The following is a 25,013-nucleotide window of genomic DNA, read 5'->3' as shown; positions in this document are numbered from 1 at the left end:
GAGAAGGCAACTTATTCCATGGATGTGTTTGCTACACTGAGTTGTGAAACCCAAGGGCACTGACGTGCTCCTAAATGCTAGATATGTTTACCCCACTGCAGTGTAGTATCTGCCATTACTGGATGTCTTCTGAGAGAAATGGAATCATATTTTGCAGTTGATTTTCTAACCCTCCATTTACATTCAGCCAATCTTCTTACTTTTAAGCTTCTGCACAGGTGGCACTGGAAGCTCGGAGTTCTTTCTTTCCTGCCTTTTGTTATTTCTCAGGCAGACTTTTTTGTCTCCAGAGACTGCCTGCTTTTTCACCATCTCTGTAGAGTTCTGGAATATGATGTCCTCCGGAAGTGATACATAAACTGGGTTCTCCAGAAGTGAACCTTCAGGAGTAAGAACTCAAACCTTCTATGTGACTAGGAGAACGCCACTACAGTCCTGAAGATGTTTCCTTCCAGCTTCTTCTCTACACATCAGTGTGTGTAGACAGGAAGAGAACAGCGAGGGAGTAAACTAGTAATATTGTTTCCCTTATTGCCACTATGAATACTGAATCTTCTAATAGATACATTTCCTCATAAGCAAAATTTATTAATTTTTCAGGATTCGGAGCCATTTTTATGAAATTAATTACAGAGTCAACCCAGTGTTTAGAAGTCTACTTCACCTAGGAATTGTGGAAATGCATTGAAATCCTATGTCACCGAATTTGAATGCCTTTTTTTTTTTTTTTTTTTTTGTAGTATTTTTGTACATTTGGCAGTGGTGGATTAGGCATGCTCTGTCTTATGTTAGGATCTATGAACAGTATTATTGGGTGTTTATTATTCATTCATCTCAATCGCCAGCATAGACACACTAGAGTCATTGTCCACAGTCATTTTAAACAGAGAAACTGCTGCTAAGGGACTGCCACTGAGTCGCCTGTCATCTACCCAATTCATTTCCAAGCCAGTGACACTTGGCAGGGACTTTTCATGGCTCCCCAGATCTGTGCTGCCTCGCTCAGATCAGAATGGAAAATGATAAGCCAGCTCAATATTTTTAGAAATAAGTTAATGAGAAAGTAATGGAACTTGCTTTAAAGGGCTCCTTAAAATTACTATCATATACTAAGCAAATTAAGACTATTATCATCTGTAAAAAGTTTTCAGAGTGCCTGCGCTTTTATCTTCTATACTTATGTGTTAAATTATTTTAAAATACTGAATATATGTACAAATATATGAGAATTATAATAACTAGATTTTTCCCTTTGACTAGCTAGTGACACAAAAAGTCTATAATGAGCAATTATTCCCAAATATCCAAATGAATGCATGAGGCTTATGCACTTGATTACTTATCAACATGATATTGAATTAAGCTGCCAAACAAGTATTTTTAAGCACTTACCTTATAGATAAAATAGAAATTTAAGACATTATGTCTGACCAATCTTTATATAAAATTCCCAAGCAAAAATGTAATTAAAAAGGTGAGCCACTTTTATCATCTCATTTTTTTTCACAATACTGAAGTTAAAAGTGCTAAGAATGTAATGATTTTCTATGAAATAGGTTCCAGTGGTCTTATGACTCATAATATATCATTCAAAAAAAATGTTCATTATTGCTTTGATGTGGGGGCATTTCGAAGGCAAGAGCAAAAATTAAAAGAAAGAATTCTATTTTCTTTCTGACTTAGAATGACTAACTCATGTTATCACCACTACAGGTCAATTCTAACTCTTACTTTAAAAAGAAAAATTGGGGAGATTTCAATGGGAAATTGGCATATGGATTAGTATTTTTAGTCCTTCTTCTCTCTATAGGCATGAGGAATCAATTACTACTATGTATACACAAATTAGCCAACCCACCATTATTCACTGCTAATAAACATTTAGGAGTACTCTAATGTCCTCAACCTTTTGTATGGGCTTAAAGTTCCCACATATGATACTGAATTTTGAATTTCCAAAAAGTCAAAGTTAATCCAAAAATCAGATTCCTGTTTTAAAACAGAGTAGTAATTTAAAAACAAATTGTGAAAACTGAGAATAAAATATACAAGTAATAGTGGACTTTTGTTCAGAAGGGAATGTGACAAAAGAAGGATCTCTTCTAGATTTCAACACACTACCAAGTATTCACAGAATAGTTAGGTTACTAGGATATTATTTTGATGAACCATAATAGTAAATATAAAATTCAATATGTATGTAGTCATACATGAAATTAAAACCAAACAAAAGTCCTTTAATAATGTCAATATTCTGAACTAGGGAACAAAAGTGAAATTTAGTACCTCTCCTCTTTAACACAGTGTCACATGATTGTCGAGTCATGAGAGTAAGTGCGTTTTACTTGGGTCAGTGATTTTAATTCTAAAAAAACTTCTTCCTCTAAGAGAAGATCTGTCCTGACGAGATGACAGTCACTTAAAGAAACAGTAACTCAGGTCCTTCAAAAGCTAGTTTGGAATTATAAGCAGCTATTTGCAGCTTGTTGAACACTTTTTGGAACTCATAGCATAATTCATTTACACATTCATAGTGAAAAACCAACCAACAAACAAAACCCCACCGCTGCTGAGTCATTCCTAATTTTCCTGAGTCTTTGACCCATGGCTCTCTCTATACTTAAGAGAAAATTCTATTTGAATCTTGCCCTTTCCATATTCCCAGGTGCCCGTAACTACCTTTGTGTTTCAGGCACAGAACAGAGAGACTTCATTAATCACACACCCTAAGATGTTAATCAGTAGCCTTTAAAAAAATGGTTAGATATATCTCAATGTTTAATGACATGATTAAAACATTTACCATGTCTCTCTTTACAGCTGCATATGTAGCAGAGTATGGCCTCCTTGGGCATCAATGAGAGAAGCCCTTGGTCCTGCCAAAGCTTGATGTCCCAGTGTAGGGAGATGCCAGTCAGAGAGACAGGACATGGTGAGTGGGTGAGGAAGCACTCCCATAGAAGCAGGGGGAAGGAGAATGGTATAGGGGACTTATGGAGGGGAAACAGGGAAAGGGAATAGCATTTGAAATGTAAATAAAATATATCCAAAAAAATGTAAAAAAAAATATCCCCACTACTGTATAAAATAAGATCGCAGGTCCCTTCATATCATAAGCAGTTCTTATTTATACTCAGAAGAATTAAATGCTCAGTGTTTGGCAAAAACGACTTGTTAACTAAATGAGTAGTAAATTTAAATTTGAAATTAAAAAAAAAAAGAAAATAAGAAATGATTTTGTTTGAACTGCATTTAATTAGGGTTATAACCTGGAAAAGCAAAATTAAGTCTTTATTTTTTTCCTCTGTAGCACATAATCATTGATCTTAGTGTATACATTTGAAAAGTACATGTCTGGATAAAAAAACTGCTCATAATTTTTTAAGTGGAGCCCAGTGTTAGATGATTTGCATCATGTTTATGTTCAATTCCAAAGTCCTTAAAACGGCACAGACAGCACCACCACGGGAACACCTGAAAATTCAACGCACTTACGCTCACAACCACGACTTCCTGAAGTATATTACAAATTCCTCTGGAGAACTCTTGTGATAAGAGTAAGTAACTGGGTTTTCGCAATTTTGTCCCCAGTGAGACTGATCGCAGCTGTGGTACTTAAAAGAACTCACTGACTCATATCCATGGTGTGTTCTTTGGATTCTGAGTTTCTTTCCCTGCTTGACAAGGTACTACTGTAAGGTAATCTGACCCAGTCCAATATTTTCCTCTAACCTCACCTAAGGGACCAATAAGAATATGATCATAGTTTTTTTTTTTTTTTTTTTTTTTTTTTTTGGAAGAGAAAAATAGTGTCTGTAGGCTCAATGGAAGACAACTACAAACAATGTGAATCAACTTCCTTTTGAGCCAAAATTTCTAAGCGTGTCAATAATGACACATGTGACTTTGATGTGTGCTGCACTAAGCATTCTATTCCACTTGTTCATATTTCTCATTGTTATTTTATGGACTCATGAGTCTTATCCAAATAAGAGTTGTTAATCAAGCATTCCATCTCTTCCAGGCTACACCATATCCAATGGATTTCTTCTCTAACGGTAGTGCATTGAATAAGCACAAATAAAATGGTGGATCTATGTGAAACAGTTTGGGTAAGGATAAAAGAATCGTATAGAAATTCCGTAATTTGTTAATATAAGAAGCATGGACTGCTTATGGAGTCTTTAAATTTGGAAATAGTTCTACTAAACAAGGCCAAGCTAGAGAAAAAGTCAAGGCCCTGTGTTCTACATGGGTTCTGACAATTATTCAATGTACCGCATATAGATGATGTAAAGAGTCTTCTTACAAATTGATTTGAGATGCAGGAACTAAGAAGCCATACTTCATAGCACCGCTTATCCACACCGTGTGGCATTTCAATCAAACATGTTTTTCAACATGATACAGTAAATAGCATAAGAACTCTGAATGTTACATCAGATGCACTTCCTGTTTAGATGTAGGTGAAACCTTCAGACTTCAATATATATGTAAGGAAATGGGTATGGATGAGTTCAATTGCATTTGTTTTTATATGTTAAATTTGATTTTGGGGTGAATGTGTTTGCATGTGTGTGTGCAAGTGTGTGCATGTCTGTGGGTTGAAGCCAGACTGCTAACCTAGGAGTCTCCCTCAATAATTCTCAGCTCTACATTTCCAGAGAAGCTCATTCGCTGAACCTGGATCGCCAGGATTTACCTAGATTTAACTGGGGAGCAGTCACTAACAGAATCCCGTGTCAGTCTGAATAGCACCCGAATTTCAGATGTGCATTTAATGCCACACCTGGCATAGTCCCCGGGTACTGGGGATCTGAACTCAGTCCACAGGCTTTGTAACAAGCATTTTACACACTGAGAAGTTTTCTAGCCCCTGTGCAAATATTTCAGATATCAATTGTTTTATAGTTATTTTGACATGTCATGAACTGAATTCTCTCAGTATTTCCCTGTTTAAAAAAGAAAAAAAAATGTGTATAAAGAAAACGTACATTCTTTCACTTCTAAATTTAATTTGTTAATTTTAAAAGCTTGAAATATCGATATTTCAAATCTAACAATATACTCTAAAAGAACAACTTTCCTAAATACCTACTTAAAACCAAAAAAAGAAAAACATAACTTAGAGAATTTAAAATGACAACTAAAATCCAATACATTATTTTAGTAAAATCAATCCACTCATCATAAATATTCTGAAATAAAATTCTTATATAATATGCATTATTGATTTTTTTCTTATATGGTGCTCATATTTAAAAACTGGAAAATCAGTTTTTTTGATGACTCATCTATTCGTATTACTTACTTGAGGTTTAGCTGCTCCAAAATGTTTTGTCATTTTAAAGAATAAACAGAATGGTATGTGTAAATATTTATTTAGGACCCAGTTAATGGTAAACATGTGTCTTACAATACGAGTGATAATGTTTAATTTTAATTGCTATAGCCATGATAAAGATAAAAACTGTTGACACATTCTACAAAAAAACAAAAAAGTAAATCACAAACAAGAAATCACCTACGCATGGACAGGGGAGCTGTGCTTTGTTTCGTCTTTGTTTTTTTAAAGCAGGAATCATGGGAATAGAACTCCTTGTAAACAATCTGTCTATGGAGAGCAACTGATGAAATGAATTATACCCATTGACCGACCCGGAATTCACCCATCTGAAGACAACATTAACCTTCATTATCAACATTCAAGGATATCTGTGCCAATGCTTGTATCAATGTAAGAGAAAGACAGTTTAATATATGTTTAGATCACATTTAAAAAAAAGAAGTTGCATGTATATACATGATCAAAATAGAAATTAATATTTTCCCTAAATCTTGCATTAGGCCATATGTAAGCCCTAAAACTCCTTTATATTTTATTCCTTTGGAAGAATAGCTATGTAGGCACATTTCATCCTAGCAAGGACTGCCACAGCATCTCAATAGTGAACATATTAATCTCTCAGCAGGAAAAATACCAACTCAGAATGAGCAGAATCAATAAAATATACAAAAATTATAATCTGCTTATACTTGAGTCATTTAGTTATTTATAATTGAAAATAAATTGCAGTCTTATACAATGAAAGGTTAGCAATAACCGTGTCTGATTGGTAAATTATAGGTAATTAAAATATAAATGAAACTTGTTCTATTTTCAGTTGACAATTATGTAACAGGTTTTGACTGTATCTAAAGGACAGTTTTGGTATGCCTTTTAGGTAGAATTTTTACAGTAAGATTTTCTCATGAAATTTGGTGGAAGGAGTGTAGTTACATTTTGTTTTTAAAGAAAGAAACTTGGAGACTAAAAACTGCCAACAATGGAAAATTATTTCATGAAATTTGCATATCAGGGCTTTGTAATAGGTAACTTTTTGTTTCCTTTCCCCACCCCCCCAAATTTTTATTTGAAATTCTCTGCATTTACATTTCTTTTGATGGACAAACTTTCAAAAAACCCAATTAAATCCTGGGCAGAGAAGGAGGGCCAGTCCTGGAATCACATGTAAGAGGTTCACGACCTGAGGGTGATCAGAGAACAGGGCCACGGACAGAGTAGCTGCAGTTGAAGCATGCAGGACTGCTTGTAAATGAGTCTGAGCCATGCAGCTTTGGAAGCTGAGCTCTCAGCAGAGTAGATGAATCATCCTACAAAAAGCTGGGGCCTGTCATCTCATAAATGTACGTCTCATCCCCACTTCCTCACAATTCTCAATGACTTTAGAAACCAATGACTTTTTTTGTTGTTGCTTGCTTGTTCAGTTTGTTAGTTTGTTAATAGTATATTAGACATCTTTAGAGAAAATATACAACACAAGTTACACAATTTTTCCTAAAAGAAATAAAACAACAGAATGTCTATTCCCGGCAGCCTACTTTCTCCTTACTTTTCTTCAAAATAGAGATTCTGGGCTTACCATTTACAGGTTGACAAATAAGGTTTTCCTCTCCCTGCAAGTGCACGTGTTGTTTCAAGTATAATCTGTTTATAAGTGCTGTACATTTACTATAGGAAATCCAAAAAGAATGAAGCTCATTGTGGAATCTAATTAAGTTTAAGAATCCCGATGCACATTTTCTTGAGGGGACGGAATAGCGCAAATACAAAATGGAGCCTGCGTACCATAGTGCATAGCAGCTCACGCTAAAAGCATAACAATAAGCTTGTTTTCCATTATTGCAGAGCCAATAAATAAGCAATAATGAAAATCATGACACATGATTACATTACTCTGCATTGCCTCTATTCATTTAAAAACAAAAATAACAACACAGATGAGTGCATTTAAAATACGTTCCCATGTCAAATGACAGTAAGCTTTGCATTCAAGAGGATGCTGGGAGGAGTATTTTAAATAGCAGATGCCTAGTCTTATGTGGCTTATATCAAGATTATGCTATGAGAACAAGATGTATGAGCAATAGCTACTTCACACTAAAATGGCAGTAGCATGGTATCCAAACATTTATGTTATTCGCACTGTGTCTTCTTGATATTATGCAGTCAATAAGAAACAAATTAAAAAGCTTTAGAAAAAGCTTCCATGTCAATTAGCCCTTCAATAGAATCTCCTGTTTCCCTGTGATTTAATATACTGGATTATATTAAGAGCACAGGCTTGTAAATAAGGAATACCTGAAACCTATTAATGGGAATAGGCTGCCAAAACAATCAGCCCCTAACTTAACAAGTTTCTAAGTATTTGGGAGAGCTGGGAGACAGGATTGCAAGGTTAAACCGTGTACATCTGGCTAGCCACTATATAAATATTTCAGAACTGTGATCTCATGGGCTCAAAAAACACCTGTCTAATCATGAGTCTTTTCCAAGATACATGAACTTCCCCGAGCAGAGGAGTACGTGGATGTTGACAAGAAACCTTCATCAATTTGCATAATTCACTTCTTATGCTAGGCACATAATTTTATCATGTTCTCCTCTTCTAAGTGAACACACAAAAAGTGTTCTAGAATGCCTCTCTCCTGTCATGCATACCTTGACAAAAAGTACCCAAGGTGTGTAAAACACTCACGGAAGCCCGAATTAGTACGTAGGTACCCTATTCTTTTCTACAGACTTTAGCATGCGGCTTAAGTGTAGTTATAAATTTCAAGCATACATTTAAGAAATTTAAGAAGAGCAGAGACCTGTCATAAAGTCGCAGTCACAACTTGGGCAGCGATCCTAGTTTATAAAAACCTTAAAGGTGTAGAAAATCAGCTGCTCTTTGCCAGACTCAAGATTGAACAACTGTGTTGACTCTTTGTCAAGAACACACCAGAACATTAAGCTTGACATTAGTTTAGATGTATTTTTTTTTAAAGGAGTAATTAGGTTAGAAATGTGCAGAGTAGATCACTCACCAAATTATCTACAAACAATGTGAAAATGTCAGCTTTGACTCTGTAGTCAAACATGGATGTTAAAGGTCCTGGGTTCACATTTCTAATGACATTTTGAGAGGAGATGGGTGAAATGGAACCTGAAGATTGGATGTTTGATGCTTTCATGGACCATGTTGATTGTACCTTAATTTCCTAACAAGATGATAGATTATTGCAATTAACCAAGTAAAATGATCCTTCACTTCCCAAGCCAGTGTGTTTCCAGGGGGTCCTTTCCTTCTTCCACCCTCTGAGCATGTCACTCTTTATCCTGAAATCCTAGATGACAATACTTCTAAATACTAAAGTCTCCTTGCAAATTTCATTTCTGCAGTAGCATGCTGAAAATTTAACATAAGCACCAAACATACGCATCCTAAAACTCAATGGGAAACTTCAAGTTAAAAGACATAAGGAATGTTTGACTGACTGTAACATGAGGTGCCTTTTGTTGCATGGTAAGTGTATACGCTGGTCAGCATGTATAGCTATAAACAGAAAAGTTGGCTAAAAACCAACATTGAGTGGGACTGTTTAAGTTCTTTAGATGTGGCAGGTGAGAGGAAATGTCTTCACTGTGTCTTTCTATGTACATTCCTGCCGGAAGGATAGAAAGGAGAACTCATGCTATCGGGTTTCTTTTTTCTTTCTTTCATATAAAAAAATCAACAATTTTTTCTTTTAAAATCTATATTCATTTCTAGAATTTAAAAGAGCTAAACAAATTGTTTATTTTAACTAGTGGTCCATATTTTCTTGTCTACTTAACTATAATTTCAAAAAGACATACATGAAACTATTTAATGCCATTAATGATATTTATCTCTATACTGAAACACCAACTGTGTCATTCCTACACACAAACAAAATTCAATTAATTTGCCAATGAATACCACCAAGTTTTGTCACCACCTATATCTGAATTTTAAGTAGAAAACATCCTGCATATGGAAATATACAAGATACTTTAATATATATATAAACACATACTTTACACTGGAAGGTCCCAGATAAAAAAATCAACATGGCAAAGACAAAAGTGTTTTGAGTTCTGGATAAGGTAAAACCAATGTTTCCTTACATCTATATCATTATCATCTACTTTTTTATGGTGTCAGGGATTTGACGTCAGGCCTTGGACATAGTAGAAATCTGCTGTACCATTGAATGATACGTCCAAACAGAGGCTACATGAGACATAGTCTGATTATGTAATTCAGCCTGGCCTACAGCTCATGGTCTGCTTGCCTATGACTTCTAAGTAATAAGATCACAGTTGTGTTTCTCATCAGTATTTTAAAAAGACACATTTCAAACATTTGAAAAAGAGTTTTAACTGCTGTTAAGCAGATGAAATATATTAAATTGGAAGTCTTGTGAAATGATTCACAAATGCTTGAAGACTTGTGTTCTTGCAAAAATTTTTTAAGGCTCTCAACATCATTTAGAATTTTTCAGATATAGAAAAATGCTTTGGAAATAGACTTTTAGAAAGAGCACATAGGTATATGTAAAATGTCTCAGGGAAAAGGCATACAGGAGAGAAATGAATAAAACATGCACAGTTTATGACAGGCTTCTGGTCTGGTCAGTAGTGTCTGATGAAACATCTGCTTCAATGCCCTTCAAAGAAAAGACAGCTGCCATCCTCACAGCTCCAAACTTTACCACATCTGTATCCTCTGCATTCAGCAGGGTGGCTGTCAATGTGCCTATCTTCGGAAACACCAATGGTACAACATGAATTAATGGATAGACTTGAAGCATAGTGTTTATGTTGGGTGTGGGCATAAGCGTCAGCGGTGTGAGCTGTCTGTAGCCTCATCTCCCACAGCATGTAACAACATTAGATTTAATCTGTCAAGAAGTGCCTGTGTTCTCCCTAAAATGCAAATAGACCATAAGCATTTAAAAACTCTAACCTACATCTCTTTTTGATAGAATTAATTTATTTTATAGCCTACAGGAGCTGGTTAAGTAGAAATACACGACAGTTTTTTTTTCTTCAATCTTGGGGGTGATACTCAGGGTCTTGCATACTACAAAACTATTCTTCCATGGAATCACACCCTCATCCCTTGAATGAACTTTTGATGTGATTTGAAAATGTAATTTTCTTGCAACTTTTATTCTTTCAAGTCCCTTTATCCTTAGATGTGAATGAACCTTGCAATTAGAACTCAGATGGATAACACCTAAATTTTAAAATAGTGTAAAAGTAAAGACATCAGTTGGAGGAGAGGCCTTTGGTCTCCTTTTCCCAGTGTAGTGGAACACCAAGGTGCTGAGGTAGGGGAGGGTGGTTGGGATAGAGAGCACCTTCATGGAGGCAGTGGGAGGAGAATGGGTGATGCGATTGGGGGAAATAGAAAATATCTGAAATGTAAATGCAGAGAATATTCAATAAAAAAATAAAAGAGATAAATAAATCTGGTTGATACATTACAAAAAAGTAAACAATTTCATTTTAACAATATTTTAATGTTTCTTCATTGGATTAATAATTATGAATGAATCAAATAACTTTAGTTTGTGACTATCAGTTAAATAACAGCAGGAAAATAGGCAGCTTGATATCCCTCAAAATGCTTTTTTAGTATAGGCACAGAATTTACATTAGCACTTACATAGTCCAAACAGATTCTGAATTTTCTGAACAAATGTGTGGTTTTAATATATATATTAATCTGAAATTTCTGAACAAATGTGTGGTTTTAATATATATATATTAAATCTGAATTTTCTGAACAAATGTGTGGTTTTAATATATATATATTAAATCTGAATTTTCTGAACAAATGTGTGGTTTTAATATATATATATATATAATGGCAATGTATTTTTTCTATTAATATTATCACATGTGCAAACATAATAAATCTCAAAACTATACCTCAAAAAATAAAAATAAATATTTATGATTTCACAATTATTTTACCTTATTAAAAGTTACTTAATGAGGTATTTGCATGAAAGTACCTCAAAATATAAAGTAAATGATTGTGGCAAATTACTGATTTCTTAGAATTGGAAGAAACAACTTTATAAAATATATTTGACAACTGAGTGGCATAAGGCTCTGTAAATCACAGCAAAGAATAAAATGTGTTTAAATAGATGATAATCAACACCTATTGTGCTGAATGCTATATACATATGCATGTGTGTGTGTGTGTGTTTGTGTGTAAACAATGTCCAGTATGGAGTAATACTGAGAAAGCTTGATGCTAATAAAAACTCTAATCTTTGGATATCCATTTTCTCTATGAACCTGAAACATTTCAGCAAAAACACCGAGGAATTCTTATTACTCTTGTTTTAAAGGTACCAAGTATAAACTACAAAAACAGTGATGTGCTACCTATCTTCAAGTACTCCACCTAGACAAGAGAAACTAACTGAATCTTAATATCATATAGTTGTAACAGACATCCAGACGTTAAACACTGTCCAAACTGTCAAGAAGGGCATTTATAAAGTACCACCACCTCAACAGAACGAGATGGTTCGAAAGGAGTTGTTAACCCTGGAGTTCTGATATCTTTAATATCTGCCTCTTAAATTCTTAGGCTTCAGGTAGCATCGGAAGCAAGCAGAAAATAGAATCATTCCTACAGCTTCTGCTCACTTAGATATGCCTTTGTCCTGTTTCTCAAGGTAGTCGAACATTCCTACTGTTTTACTTCAAACTTAACTCAGGCCACAGAGGACAGGAATGGAAAATATTATCCACCCCTTCGGTGAGTTGTTACATGTCAGGTTTTTGCCGAGGGCAAAATTTAATGGCTGATTTGTGGATCTTTATTTCTGGAGATTTACTACAGAAACACCTACATAACCTTTACCCAGAGCAAACACTCCTCTAATCAGAAGGAGATACAAAGCCTAGAAACGCAGAAGGAAGAGAAAAATCCTGGCAGGAATTAATCTACCATTTTCACACATCTGCCCAAGGGAGGTATTGTAATTGCAAAAATTTACTTTAAGACTGCTGAGACTCATAGTAATTATGTTTCTTTTTTTTTAAATAGAAATAGCCACAGGTGGTAACAAATTGGGTTTTGAGATGGGGAACTGGGCATGTATTCTAACCCAAATTACTGTGTAATAGTCTTCATTATATAAAAAAATTATGGAAAGTCTATTGCTCAAAATCAGAAGTAAAAATATTAAGTGTATTCCTCATATTTCCGGGTTTTTTTTTTCACTACTTAGGGATTTGGAATCAGAACGACATCTCAGAACAGACCTTCAGTAATTACTTTTAAAAATGGTACTGAATGATTGTTTGTTTCAAAGGATTGTTGTCTTCTTTCCAAACTTATTATCATCTAGGAAAAAATAATAATTTTCCCTTGAAGGTCAAGACGTAAACACAGCTAACAATACTAACCATGATGTGGTGTCATAGAAGTGCCAGGTTAGAGACGTTTCCATCAGTCTATGAATTGAAACTGGACTGTTTGCTAGTCCCATTCATACCTGCTCTCAACAGTCCTACATATAAGTGAGTTCCATAGAAAACTTGACTGTCTTCTGTTACAGGGGAATATCATTTCTATATATATATAACTGTGTGTGTATATATGTACACAACCTTGACTTCTTTATTCACAGACTTTTGAAATAAGGGCCCATTACAATATGAGGGCAGATTACAAAAGACAGTGTCATTGTTATTATGACTTAAGGCTATGCAGAGATTCAGACAATAGCAAAATAAAGGAAAAAACTACATATCTTGACTTGAAATGATGTGATGATGGTTTTCTTTGTAATCATTCAATCAGCTAGAGTGAAAATGATAATAGTTGATTTCTTATCTTTCAGGTGTGTTATGATTCCTCTTATGTTTGTTGTTGGTGAGAAATTGCTTACCTTTAGGAAACTTTCTTAAAATACGTGAAAGTCTGCAAAATAGACTAGAAAGCAAGCCCAGTATGTCCAAAGAGAGTCCCAAGCAAGAGATCACTAGAATTTAGATCATATTTTATTCTATTTTTTACAATTTAACTATAAAATCAAAGCAACCCATTTTAAAGGTTGTCAGAAGATTCATATGATTAATAGTTATGAAAATATGTTCCATTAAGGAATGTCAGGCTTGACCAAGAAAATAACAAAAAAAAAAAAAAAAAAACAAAAAAAAATCCAACAACACTCATTTAATAAAAGCCATTTTTTTCTCTTCCAATACGGGAAAGTGAATATATATAGTTTTTCTTTTAGTAGATTGTTGATAAATTTATAGGCAACTGCTTTCTTAAATATTCTAATTTCTTCTTGTTAAGTGACCTATGGGAATAAAAGCACTGGTAAGAAGCACACAATGCCAGTTTGTACATGTATTTAAATTATTTTCTGTAAGAAGCTCAGCTCTACATCCAACTTTTCTACTGTGGGGAAAATAATAACCTGGAGAATATTCAACCATACAATAATCTTAGTGTAGTGTAAAAAAATAAGCTGTTTGAAAAGTAAGCAGCTCTATCAAAGGTGTTTATATAGAGGACTATGATTTGAAAACCAAAGTTATATATTAAAGGTCGATAAACCTATAGTGTCAAGACTTGAACATGGGTGTGAATATTTACCATGAAATAGTAAATTTAGGAAACATAGTCTAGATTGGGATTATAAAAATAAGAAAGATTGTAATCCTCTTAATTCCTGAATCCTTTTAAATATAAAATAACAGTGTGTTTTGATTTTGTATGTGTATACAAAAAGCAAAATTTAGGAAACAATCACTTTAACTTTGGGTTGAGTTTCTCTGGAAGATCCTAAAATTTTATGCATTCATATGATTATTAAGAGTCCAGTAAGAAATACTATGAATGAATGTTCTAAGTCATATATAAGTGGTGTTTTAAGCTATTATTTGAATATGAAAATGAAAGAAATATGTATAAAACATCAGTCATGTTGAGGAGGTGAGTCTTTCACGCAGTTGTCCAGTTTTCAGGTTCAGTTGCCTCTAAGTGTTAATGCCTCTAGAATAACACAGGGACCTTTCAGAACGAAAAGTTGGCATCTACATATGTATTAACATGATTTATAAGCATAAAATGTATGTTTGCACATAGCAGTAAATATCCACCAAACAACTGTAAATGTATACTTTCAAACTTGAAATTCATTGTAACAGCTTTGGCTTTTAAACCCTACAAAGACTGCTTTGAGCTGATAAAGGCAGTAAACAAGAAATTGTCATTTAAATGGTCCCTTTAATGTGTTTCAGTAATTAAAAATCAATAAACACATTACAAATTTTAAAAGAATTAAATGTTTAGGCTAAGTATACTATAGAACAAAGTTGGATCTTTGAAATTATGTTATCTTTACCACGCCAATTTTATATAACATTGATATGGGTGATGAGACTTCTTCTTAGAATTTGAATATAAAAAAATATGATAACGTGGATATTGAAATATTTTAAAATGCCTGAGTAAAATGCATTTCTACCATTATTTAAGTATTTTAATATATTCCATCCCTCTAATCAAACGAAAGTATATTTATGTAGATTAGTTACATATAAAGTTTCATTTCTCCAACCTGTATTTATCATTTGATCACAAAGCTCGTTAACTTAAATAGTCTTTTGTTGTCATGATTCATTTTCCCATAATTATACTGTTTAACTGCCTTATTTTTTGAATAAATATGTGCAAATGTGCCAATTGTATTCAGCATAGTTCTGCTAGATGCTCAACGAACCATGAGAACCATTTCACTACATTAAAACTGCCTGGAATAGATCCAGTTCAAGGCCTAATGTCACAATGACCAGAAAAGACAAACAATACTGTGTCACATGTATGTCAACAGATTCTCTCAAGCACTACCTGAAAACCAATTTCCTAGTCTATGAGAATACATGTCAGTGAAATGTGCCTCCCATAAAACCACAACTTACATTTATATATTGCTCTGCATGTTTCTTTTATACTGCCCCTTACACATACTGAACTGGTTCCTCTGCAGTAACTATGAAGCAGAAGCACATTTCTGCTTAGTCACCGCAAGAATGTTGATGCCATTAAGGACTTCTTTATTATAGATGATTTATTTCCAGAGACCAAAGGATAGCAATACATCACTGTCAAACCTACCAGTGAAAGCTATGACTTGCTGTAAAATACTGCATTGCTGCCATTGAGGGGAATTCATGTCAAAGTCTCCTTTACTAAAGTAGGTTGACAATAGATTAGTGTAGGTCTGATGAACTTAGAAAGTGTCATGTAAGTGGGTGGCAGAAGTCACTCTCTCTTCCAAAGGATTAGTAAAAAATGAACTGTATGCTATTCTTCAACAATTATACATCATGGGTTGAAGGAATTTGATCCAAAGAAATCACTTCACTAATGCTTTACTAAAATATGACTTGAAGGTAATGCCCTGTGGGATTTATTAAACAGACGTATTACCTAGGGGAATACATTCTGGAGCAATGAGTAATATAGTAATTAGCCAGTGCATTTGTAAGAATGTACCCACTATTGAGTGTATTGCAAGATTTCTCTGCATCATTTCCTCACAGGCCTGAGCCCAGCTGTAGAAACTTCCTCCTCTTGGTCTTTCATCATCAACCTTACACCATATGTTTTTAATGTCTCCAGCCATCCCACCAGTCCCCAAAGTAGCAAACATTTGCTTAGCATTAGTCTAGATTTTTCCCTCATCCATGTAAGCTCTACATTGTAATGTTTAATATTTTTTCAAAGGACTTTAAAAAGTGACTTGCTTTGAACTGAAATTTGTGAAATGGGATATTTGTGCTTGGTGCTGAAAATATCCATATTTATAGATAAATATAAACATAGGTGAAGACATACCTACATTTTCCTAAAAGTTTATTTCTTTATAATCTTAGAAGTATAGGCAGAGCAAACTTTACTGAGTGCAAGTAAATGTCTATTAATTTTTAGAACTCTGAAGAACCTTCAGCTTGTACACCTATGCTTCTACACTGTACGTTTAGCTGGTCCTCTGTATTACACAGGCAACACTCACAGTGACATGTTCGAGATCTTATAGTGATGTCTCCTACACATAAATAAACCACGGCACTCAAAAACAGCACTAAACATTCACTGCAAATACTCAATGTCTTCCCATTAAATATGTAAACTCTATACTTTTTTTTTAAACTGAGATGACAGGTGGGGGTTATTTTAGGAGCAATCATTTTAAGTTCACATATAAAGCTATTTCTAGGCACTATGCAGATCTGAATCATGTACATCTATAATAACACTGACTTCCTAGGCACAACTTTCTGTAAGTGAACAACGTAAGCACTGCTTATTTTCTTCTTTAAGGAATATAAACGGTTTTATAACTAAGTATATGAGGTTGAGATAAGAGTTTTAGGGCACATTTTTTTCTCTGTTCACATACAATTTTTCATAAGAAAAAAAATGCTAGGAACGTAATTTCAAAATCCTTGCTGTAAATGTGTACATTATACTTTGCAAAATAATATAACTCGCCCATATAAAAGTGAAGTAAAATTTTTGAAATTGTTTTGTTTTTGTAATATGCAAGCCTAAAAGAATTTTAATATACAAACCTAAAAGAATTTTCGTATCAATGTGAGGATGATCAAGAACCACATGTCTATCTTTGTGGGAATTTTATTAAAATAAGGATGCTAGTGGGTAATAAAGTTCATAATTCATGAAGAGCTTTTTTGTCACCTATAGTAACAATAAAATTCTGTGGCTTCTAGTTTAATAGTATTTTTCCGTTGTTATCAAATAGAGAAATGCTCCCAAGTTCACATTGGAGGTAATCTCCACGAAAGCACATCTGACTAACGGTAATATTAGCATTTTAGTGAGGATACTAAGAATAAGTTTGGGACTTTAAAAACAAATTTTAAATCTCCAGAGAAATTTCAAACTTCCAATGCTCAGTTAGAATTCTGATTGTGATAGTGTATACTCATTACACTAAGGTAGAAATTAATCCTATGTTTGAATAATCTTTGCAGAAATTAAAAAGTAATGTGCCACAGGAGACGGGAGGACAGTCTCATCCCTCTCTTGATGAGCTCAACGTAAGGCTCATTAGTAGGATTTTCTGAGGAATGGTGAGTGCATGAGACCAGTCATGTGGTATCTTCTCAGCATCAAACGTGCAGCAAAATACTTTCAAAATTTGAAGTGACTCCAAAGCATATTCATACTCTGCCTCTGTTGCTGAAATTATTAATTTAAGGAGTATGGGATATGAAGGGTCATTTGAGGTCCTGGGCACTCATCTGAACAGGTACTTAGAGTCAAGAAACTCCTGTGTTAGAGAAATGAGAAAAGAGACACACAGTAGATAACACCATTATTAAGGACACTGGCTTTCATCTTTTCTAAAACACATTTAACTCTTTGTTCCTGAGCTTCCTCCTTACAGTCCTTTACAGGCCAACCCCACTTTCTCATGTTAATTTGCACTAGGCACCAACCATACCCTTAATTCCTTCATTTATATTTAAAGTCATGTGCTTAGCTTATATTTGGTAAATTTATGTTGCCAGCTTCATGAACATACTTAAAGCAAATTTTACTGTTTTTCATGAGGAATTTGAAGTGAATGGACAGGCCTTTTTTAAAGCTGATTTGTAAAACTATGTATTTCTTTAAACTTTATAAAACTTTTTGTTGGGTTAATGAACATTTGTCAACAAGAATATATAAAAACTGCAGTAGGCACTGCGGGAGAATACAGGTATTTTAAAAAATAAAACAAGACAAAATCAGGAAACCCCTTCATCACCATTTCCCATTTTGTTTCTTCTCCATGAGGACTCAGGGAGAACACCTGTTGAGAAGTTGCCTGAGATTTAACTTAATTTGTTTTGTTTTGTTTTCTTGATTGGGGGCTCCTGTATCTCAGGCTGGCCACTCTGTTTAACCAGGAGTGACTGTGAAGTTCTGACTGACCTTCTGCCTTCCCTTTTCTACTACTGATAGATACTCCAAGTCTGCACCTTTTCTTAGAAAGCCACAATTAATAGTTATTCTTCAGAATATTCAGTAAATATTTTTACCTTTATGTTACATTTTACATCACCACATAAAACAATACACGCGGAAAAGTGTTCTCAGACATTCCTGTGACAGACTATTTCCTTACGCACTTCAAAATCTGTTTCTACTGTTCAACACAACATCTATATCTTAAAATAAATAAAATATCATATTGTAACTTCAACTATGCAATTATCCTAAGCAATTATCGATATTACAGTCACACATCTATTGTCTAGACACTTTATGGTCTGATTCACAGGGTTTAATGAAAGTAAAATCTCCTTTTTACATATCTATTTTAATATATATACACCTGAGATGAAACAAAACTGTGAAACATGAACCTGGGACCCTGCGATCAAAACACTCTCAGACTGAAACGCTTTCAACTTTAGCTGTAATGTGAGCCACACAGTACCAAAGTTCCTATATTTCATATCTCCTTATTGTACAAGGCTATGACAACACAGTAGTGAAGAATTGTTTAACCCATTCATAAAGATCCACTATGTGCTTTCAGAACACTATGTAAGATACTGGGAAATAATGGTGAACCAGAGCTCCTAGCTGTTGACCCAGTTTTATCCTGTGGAATACGAGTCTACTTTAAGGGGACATGAAATGAGAGGCAAGTTCATGTTGCAGGCAGGGTGACACCTGTGCTAACCAATGAGCTGGATACAGGATTATGGGATCCCTGCAGACTCCCTTCACTCTACCCCAGCCCACTGTGAGCTGCAGCCCAGTTTGAGAAAGAGTAAGGGGGTAGCAACTGGCTGATTCATTATGATTTTTTATAATAAACATCAGAGAGATGTTGTACGACACTAATTGATTGGATTCTATAACTCGTCTTTTAAAAGGATTACAAGAAAAAAATGGGGTAACTGTTAGCTGCTTATGTTAAGATTTTTTTTTTTTAACATAGAAGTAACAGGAAATTGAGACCCTTGGTAAAATTACAAACTTGAACCAAAGTCCATTTTGTACTGAGTTACATTTTTAGACATAGAATAATACAAAGAGTCTTTCATTTACTGCTTAAGCTGTGGGAAGTTTGGATAGTTTGTGATTTTCCTTGGCTTGTGTTTCACTATTAGTGAGGACCCACCAGTATGCTTAAGAACCAATGACCAGCTTCAATGACAATACAATATGGTTAAAATCGTATAAGCGCCACATCGTTCCAAAGTTTTGGATATTTCTATTCAAGTATGCTCTTCATTAGTCTAAGAACACAGACTTGCTGAGAATTTTACTGGGCCAACTTGATTTCATATCTATATATTTTTTAATGCTGGAAACTAGATGAAAATTCAACTCTCAACTCTAAAAGCAGATGATTAAGTATTAACCTTTTGGGACATCTTCGTCAGTGACATAAATATAGGACAGGCGTGCAAAATACTTGTAAATCCAAAATGACTTCATTACATCTATAAACAAACATTTAATCATTATTCCCCCATAGGGATATTAGTGTTCATAAACACCCGTTTCACGCCATCACAGGAAGACAATTTTAGAAGCCAAGTTTTTATAGCTGAGAATTTCTTTCATATTTCATATAAACTTTAAATCCATGATTACATGCTTACTCATATACAGTGAATACTATAAAAATGGAATTTTATGCTTGAATAATAAAGCATATCGTACTCGACTAGCCCCGTTCACCTAGACACTATGCTGCTATAAAGACTGTTTTCTGCTCAGCATTAGGACCTGTGTGGATTATATTAGCACGGCTATGGGTCATCTGCCTTCCATGTGAACAATAGTAACTTTACTGAGACAAGCTTTCTAAAGCATAATAATAGGTCAGTGACTTTTTGTTTACTTCAAACTAACCCCCACCCAAAAATGTCAATTTGGTTATGCCTGCTCATTCAGAGAAAATTTGTAACAACGCGTGTTCTAGATATTATAAAAACCAGGAATTATTTTTTTCTGTGACAGAGCAGCAGTGAATAAAGGAACAAGAAGGAACTGGCCTGTCAGAGCACAATCATCTTTGCAAGAATCAATGCCTAAGCCCCGGACAATGGTTTTATTTTATTTTCATATGTATGTTTAATAATATGTGTAGATACCCAATTCAAAAAAATAAATAAGTCATGTGGGACTCACTGCAATTTAATTCCCTGTCATCAGTAGCATAGAAAAGATCTTATGACACTTTAGGTAGACTTTTCACCCTGTAGTGATTACAGGAAGCTGACAGGAAAACCTGGTACTAATAAAAGTTTTCTAAAGAATTTTTTTTTCCTGGTCACTGAGCCTAACTTGTACAAAGTGCATTAGAATGTGGGTCACACTTCCCATGTTTCAGCTGAAAGTTTAGTTAAGGAATAATTGGGGTTCAAGTGCCTAGGACGCTTTCAAAATATAAAACTGATCTATCTGAGGGTGGGACTGTGTTCCAATTGTTTCATAGCTGGTGACTGTTTCATGCTAAAGAAGTTAGCTCTAATTTGGAATATAAATTTCATATCAACAAAACGTTTTAATGGAATAAAACTCATGAAAGGAAATTAACTGTTTCTTTCTTTTTTTCTTTTTCTTTTTTCTTTTTCTTTTCTTTTTTTTTTTTTTTGTTCCTTTTTGGTCTACTCTGGGAATCCTGTTTTGGAAAGAAATATAGTCCTGCAAATAAAATAAAGTTTAAATACTGACTGTTGTTATCATTTCAAAATGTGTAAAGATAAATTTGGAAAAGAAAACAGAGGTGTGGTGTGTGTTTTAGCTATTTACACGGGGTGGGGGGAGTTCTGAATAGGAAATGGTGTGCACACAGGGTCAAAGGTGTGAACCATTTTCTGTCACCTACACCCCACCCCACACTCATTATTGTGGGCCATCTGGCTTTCTCTTATTCAGAGGTCTCAGGATAGCACCAGCAAGAGCTTTTAAATGAAGTCCCCTTTACTCTAAAAGTCTCCTACCTGAATTATGGACATCCGAGTGGCAGGGGTCTCGCTCGAATTAGTCCCTTGTCCGGTGAAGCTGGTGTGGCAGCCTGCGTGCCCCTGCGGGACAGTCAGGTTGTTGGAGGCTGGCTTAAGATACATCACCTCTGACCGGGGCGAGCTGAGGGGCAGGCGGGTTTGGTAGTCGAAGTACATAGGGGAGGTGGCCAGGGAGGGACTGCTCACCACATTCATGACGTTCATGGCGTTCCTCTCCTCCACCTCGCTCTGCACCAGCATGATATCGTTTTTGTTGATTTTCTTCTTCTTGCCCTTCCCCCCGCCTAGCTGCGGGTGGCTGTACTCGGCGATGCGGCAGTTGTAAGTGCGAATCTCCTTGTTTTCCCGTTTACACTTGACAGCGATGGTGATCATGGCCGCTAGGAGGATGATAGAAATCGTGCTCAGTGTCACTATGAGAGGCAGAGACATGTCCCAGTGGGGCTGCTCACCATTCACTCGTGGTACCCCTTCAGGCAGGGAACCACTCACTGAGCGAATGATTAGTTTGGCCACGGCGGACAGGGTGGGCTTGCCATGGTCGGTCACCTTCACCACAAGCTCCACCACGGGGGTCACATCTTCCCAGAAGGGGTGCAGCGTGCGGATCTCGCCGCTGGACGGATCGATCTCAAACAGGTGGTCATCGTTGCCATCCACAATCTCATAGGTGAGGCGCCCACTCTCTCCAAAGTCGCTGTCTAGGGCGCGCACTGTGCTTACTAGGTACCCCAGGCCAGCGTTGCGCGGGACCTGCAGCTCCGCTGTGTCGTTCTGTAGAGTGGGAAGCACAATCACCGGAGCGTTGTCATTCACGTCTAACACTGTCACCCTCACTGTGGCATTGCTCTCCAAGTGCGCTGGCGCCCCCGAGTCCTTAGCCAGCACCTTGAATTCAAAAGCCTTAGTTTGTTCATAGTTAAAGGAGCGCAGGGCATAGATGGCCCCGTTGGTGGGGTTCACGGACACATAGGTGTAGATGGACACGTCACCGATGTGTGAGGGGAGAATGGAGTATGACACTGTCCCATTTTGGCCCAGGTCGGGATCCTGGGCGAGCACTGAGCCCAGGTATTCTCCTGGGATGTTGTTCTCATGGACTTGGAGCACATACAGTCCTTTGGTGAAACGAGGCGGGTTGTCATTCTCATCCAGAATCTTGACAGCGAAGGACTTGGTGGAGTTGAGTGGAGGGGAGCCGCCGTCCCGGGCCACTATTGTCACATTGTACTCATCTTGGGTCTCACGGTCCAGCGGGCGGTCAGTCACCACGGTGTAGAAGTTGTCATAGTTCTCTTCCAGCTTGAAGGGGACGGACCCGGGACCCCCCAGGCCACCTCCAACTCCAGTCCCCCCTCCACCTAGAACCCGACACTGAAGCTGCCCATTCTTGCCCGAGTCTCGGTCAGTGACCCGAACGAGGGCGATGACTGTGCCAGGCGGGGCGGCCTCGCTCAGCGCCCCCTGGCGCACGGAGACGAAACCAATGGACGGCGCGTTGTCGTTGCGGTCGATGAGCTTGACTGTGACCTTGCAGTGGGCTGGAATTGGGTTAGGTCCTAGGTCTCTGGCCTGCACGTCGATCTCCAACATGCCATTCTCCTCATAGTCCAGGTTGCCCTTAACGCGGATTAGGCCAGTTTTAGGATCAATGGAGAAGAGTTCTCGCACGCGGTCGGGCACATAGCTGCTGAAGGAGTAGAGGACTTCTCCGTTGGGACCTTCATCAGCATCGGTGGCGTTCAGATCAATGACCACGGTACCCAGTGGAGCGTTCTCGGGCAGTTCCACTAAGTATGACGGAGCCTCGAAGACTGGACTGTTGTCATTGGAATCGATCACCTTCACATTAATCTGAACCGTGGCGGAGCGTGGAGGCTCACCGCCATCCAGGGCCGTCAGCACCAGAGTGTGATGGTTCTGCAGCTCGCGGTCCAACGCCTTTTGGATGACCAGCTCTGGGAACTTGGTGCCGTCGCCGCGGGACTTGACGTCCAGGGCAAAGAGGCCATGGTCATCGCGGGTGAGCAGATACGTGCGGAGTCCGTTCTCACCAGCGTCTGGGTCGTGTGCGCTCGTAAGGGGGAAGCGGGTTCCGGGTGCCGCGTTCTCGGAGATGTCCATTTCTATCTGATCCGAGGGGAAGGAGGGAGCGTTGTCGTTGATGTCCTGGATCTCTACCTTGATCATGCAAATCTCCTTGTCGTTAGCGAACACCTCTAGGGATAGCTGGCACTTGGCATTGTGGCGGCATAAGGACTCACGGTCAATTCGCTGTTTGGTGTAGAGGAGCCCGCTGTCCGCATCCACGTCCAGCAAATGCGGTGCCGAGTTCTCCAACACCCGGTAGCTGCCGGACTTGCTCCTCCCGCCGCCGCTACCGCGCTCAGCCGGCGGAAGCCCGGGCTGCAGTCGGGCATCCTTGCCAATGTTGCCTATCACCGTGCCGGCCCCTTGCTCCTCTGGCACGGAATAGTTGAGGTTTTTGAGTGTCAGGGCAGGGGCCCACAGAAGAAAGCAGCAACAGATGGAAAGGTACATCCCAGACCGGTGGGGTGGGAACGGGAGCAGCCGGACTGGAGGTGCTGGCTGGTGGGTGCGCGCCAGTCTGGAACCGGGGCGGAGCGTAAGAGCTCGGAGCGAGCCACAAGTCTGCGAATCCTTCCTTCCTTCTGCACCCGGGCTGCGGCACCGAGCAGTCTCTCCTTATTCCGCTCAAGTTGCCCGAACCTGTTGATCTACAGCATTCGCACTGGGAGAGAGATACAGCCGCGCAGCGAAGCTGCAGCAGCTCCCAGCAAGGCGGCGACTCCCTGCGGCTGAGGGCAAGCCCAGGGCTTTGTCTCTCCCGCCCGGACTTCGGGAGGTTCAAACTTGCGCGACGAGGCTGGCGATAAGAAGGAAATCGAGTCTGGAAGAGATGATAATGAGCCGAAGAATAGGTGGGTTTTTCTCACTCCCGCTAGGCGCTGCAAAAAATCCACTCCCTCAGGCAGCCTACAGAATACTCTTCGAATCGAGTGGGGGAGGGCTTCGGGAGGTGTGTCTCCAGGCAGATCAGAAAGTGGAATCCTTTAGTTACTCGTATTCGGAGATGGGATTGCAGGGAATGAGTAGGGACGAAGAGTCACAGATACATATGGATATTTGAGGCTGCCCTGGCGCACAGAGAACTGGCTGCTCCTTAGGCAGGATGCTCGGCTTTCAGGCAGTGCATTGCTGCATTTAAAGATCTAATCTTGCATTGCTGGCTTAGGCAGCGGCGGCGGCAGCGGACAGCATCTGCGAGCCAAGTATTTTTTTTTTTTCTCTTCTTTTTTTCCTCTTCTTTCCGAGCAGCCAGAGGGAGGGGAGGAAATGCAGCAGGGGGGAAAAAAAAAAAGAAGTGTCCCGATTTGTAGTTTCCTCCCTCCCACCAAGCTCCTCCCTCTCTTCCTCGGAGAAGGTTCTCCCCCAAAATCAAGAAAGCCACGGCCTGATCAGCACTTGCGCCGAGAGCCTATTGGGAGACGAAAATGTAGAGATATATCTCCGCCTCTGTTCGGAGAACACTCTGGTGTCTCTACGCCAAGCCGGGGGCCGCCCCTACCATCCCATCCTCTTCCTGCAAGCAAAG

The 25,013-nt window shown here is 37.7% G+C and overlaps 1 protein-coding gene across 1 annotated transcript in view; it reads right to left on the bottom strand.

Moving 5' to 3' along the window:
- Positions 1–23,938, bottom strand: part of PCDH17 (protocadherin 17) — a gene marked incomplete at both ends in the record, with an annotated part of 89,459 nt that extends 65,521 nt beyond the window's left edge. Inside the window, one exon of the mRNA XM_080916633.1 lies at positions 21,374–23,938. Within this exon, the coding sequence (XP_080772759.1) occupies positions 21,374–23,938 (2,565 nt within the window). The remainder of the gene's footprint in view (positions 1–21,373) is intronic.
- Positions 23,939–25,013: the final 1,075 nt, after the last annotated feature.

The sequence above is a fragment of the Micromys minutus genome (assembly GCF_963924665.1).
Source record: "Micromys minutus genome assembly, chromosome: 5".
Taxonomy (NCBI): domain Eukaryota; kingdom Metazoa; phylum Chordata; class Mammalia; order Rodentia; family Muridae; genus Micromys; species Micromys minutus.
This window is presented reverse-complemented; position numbering and strand designations above follow the sequence as displayed.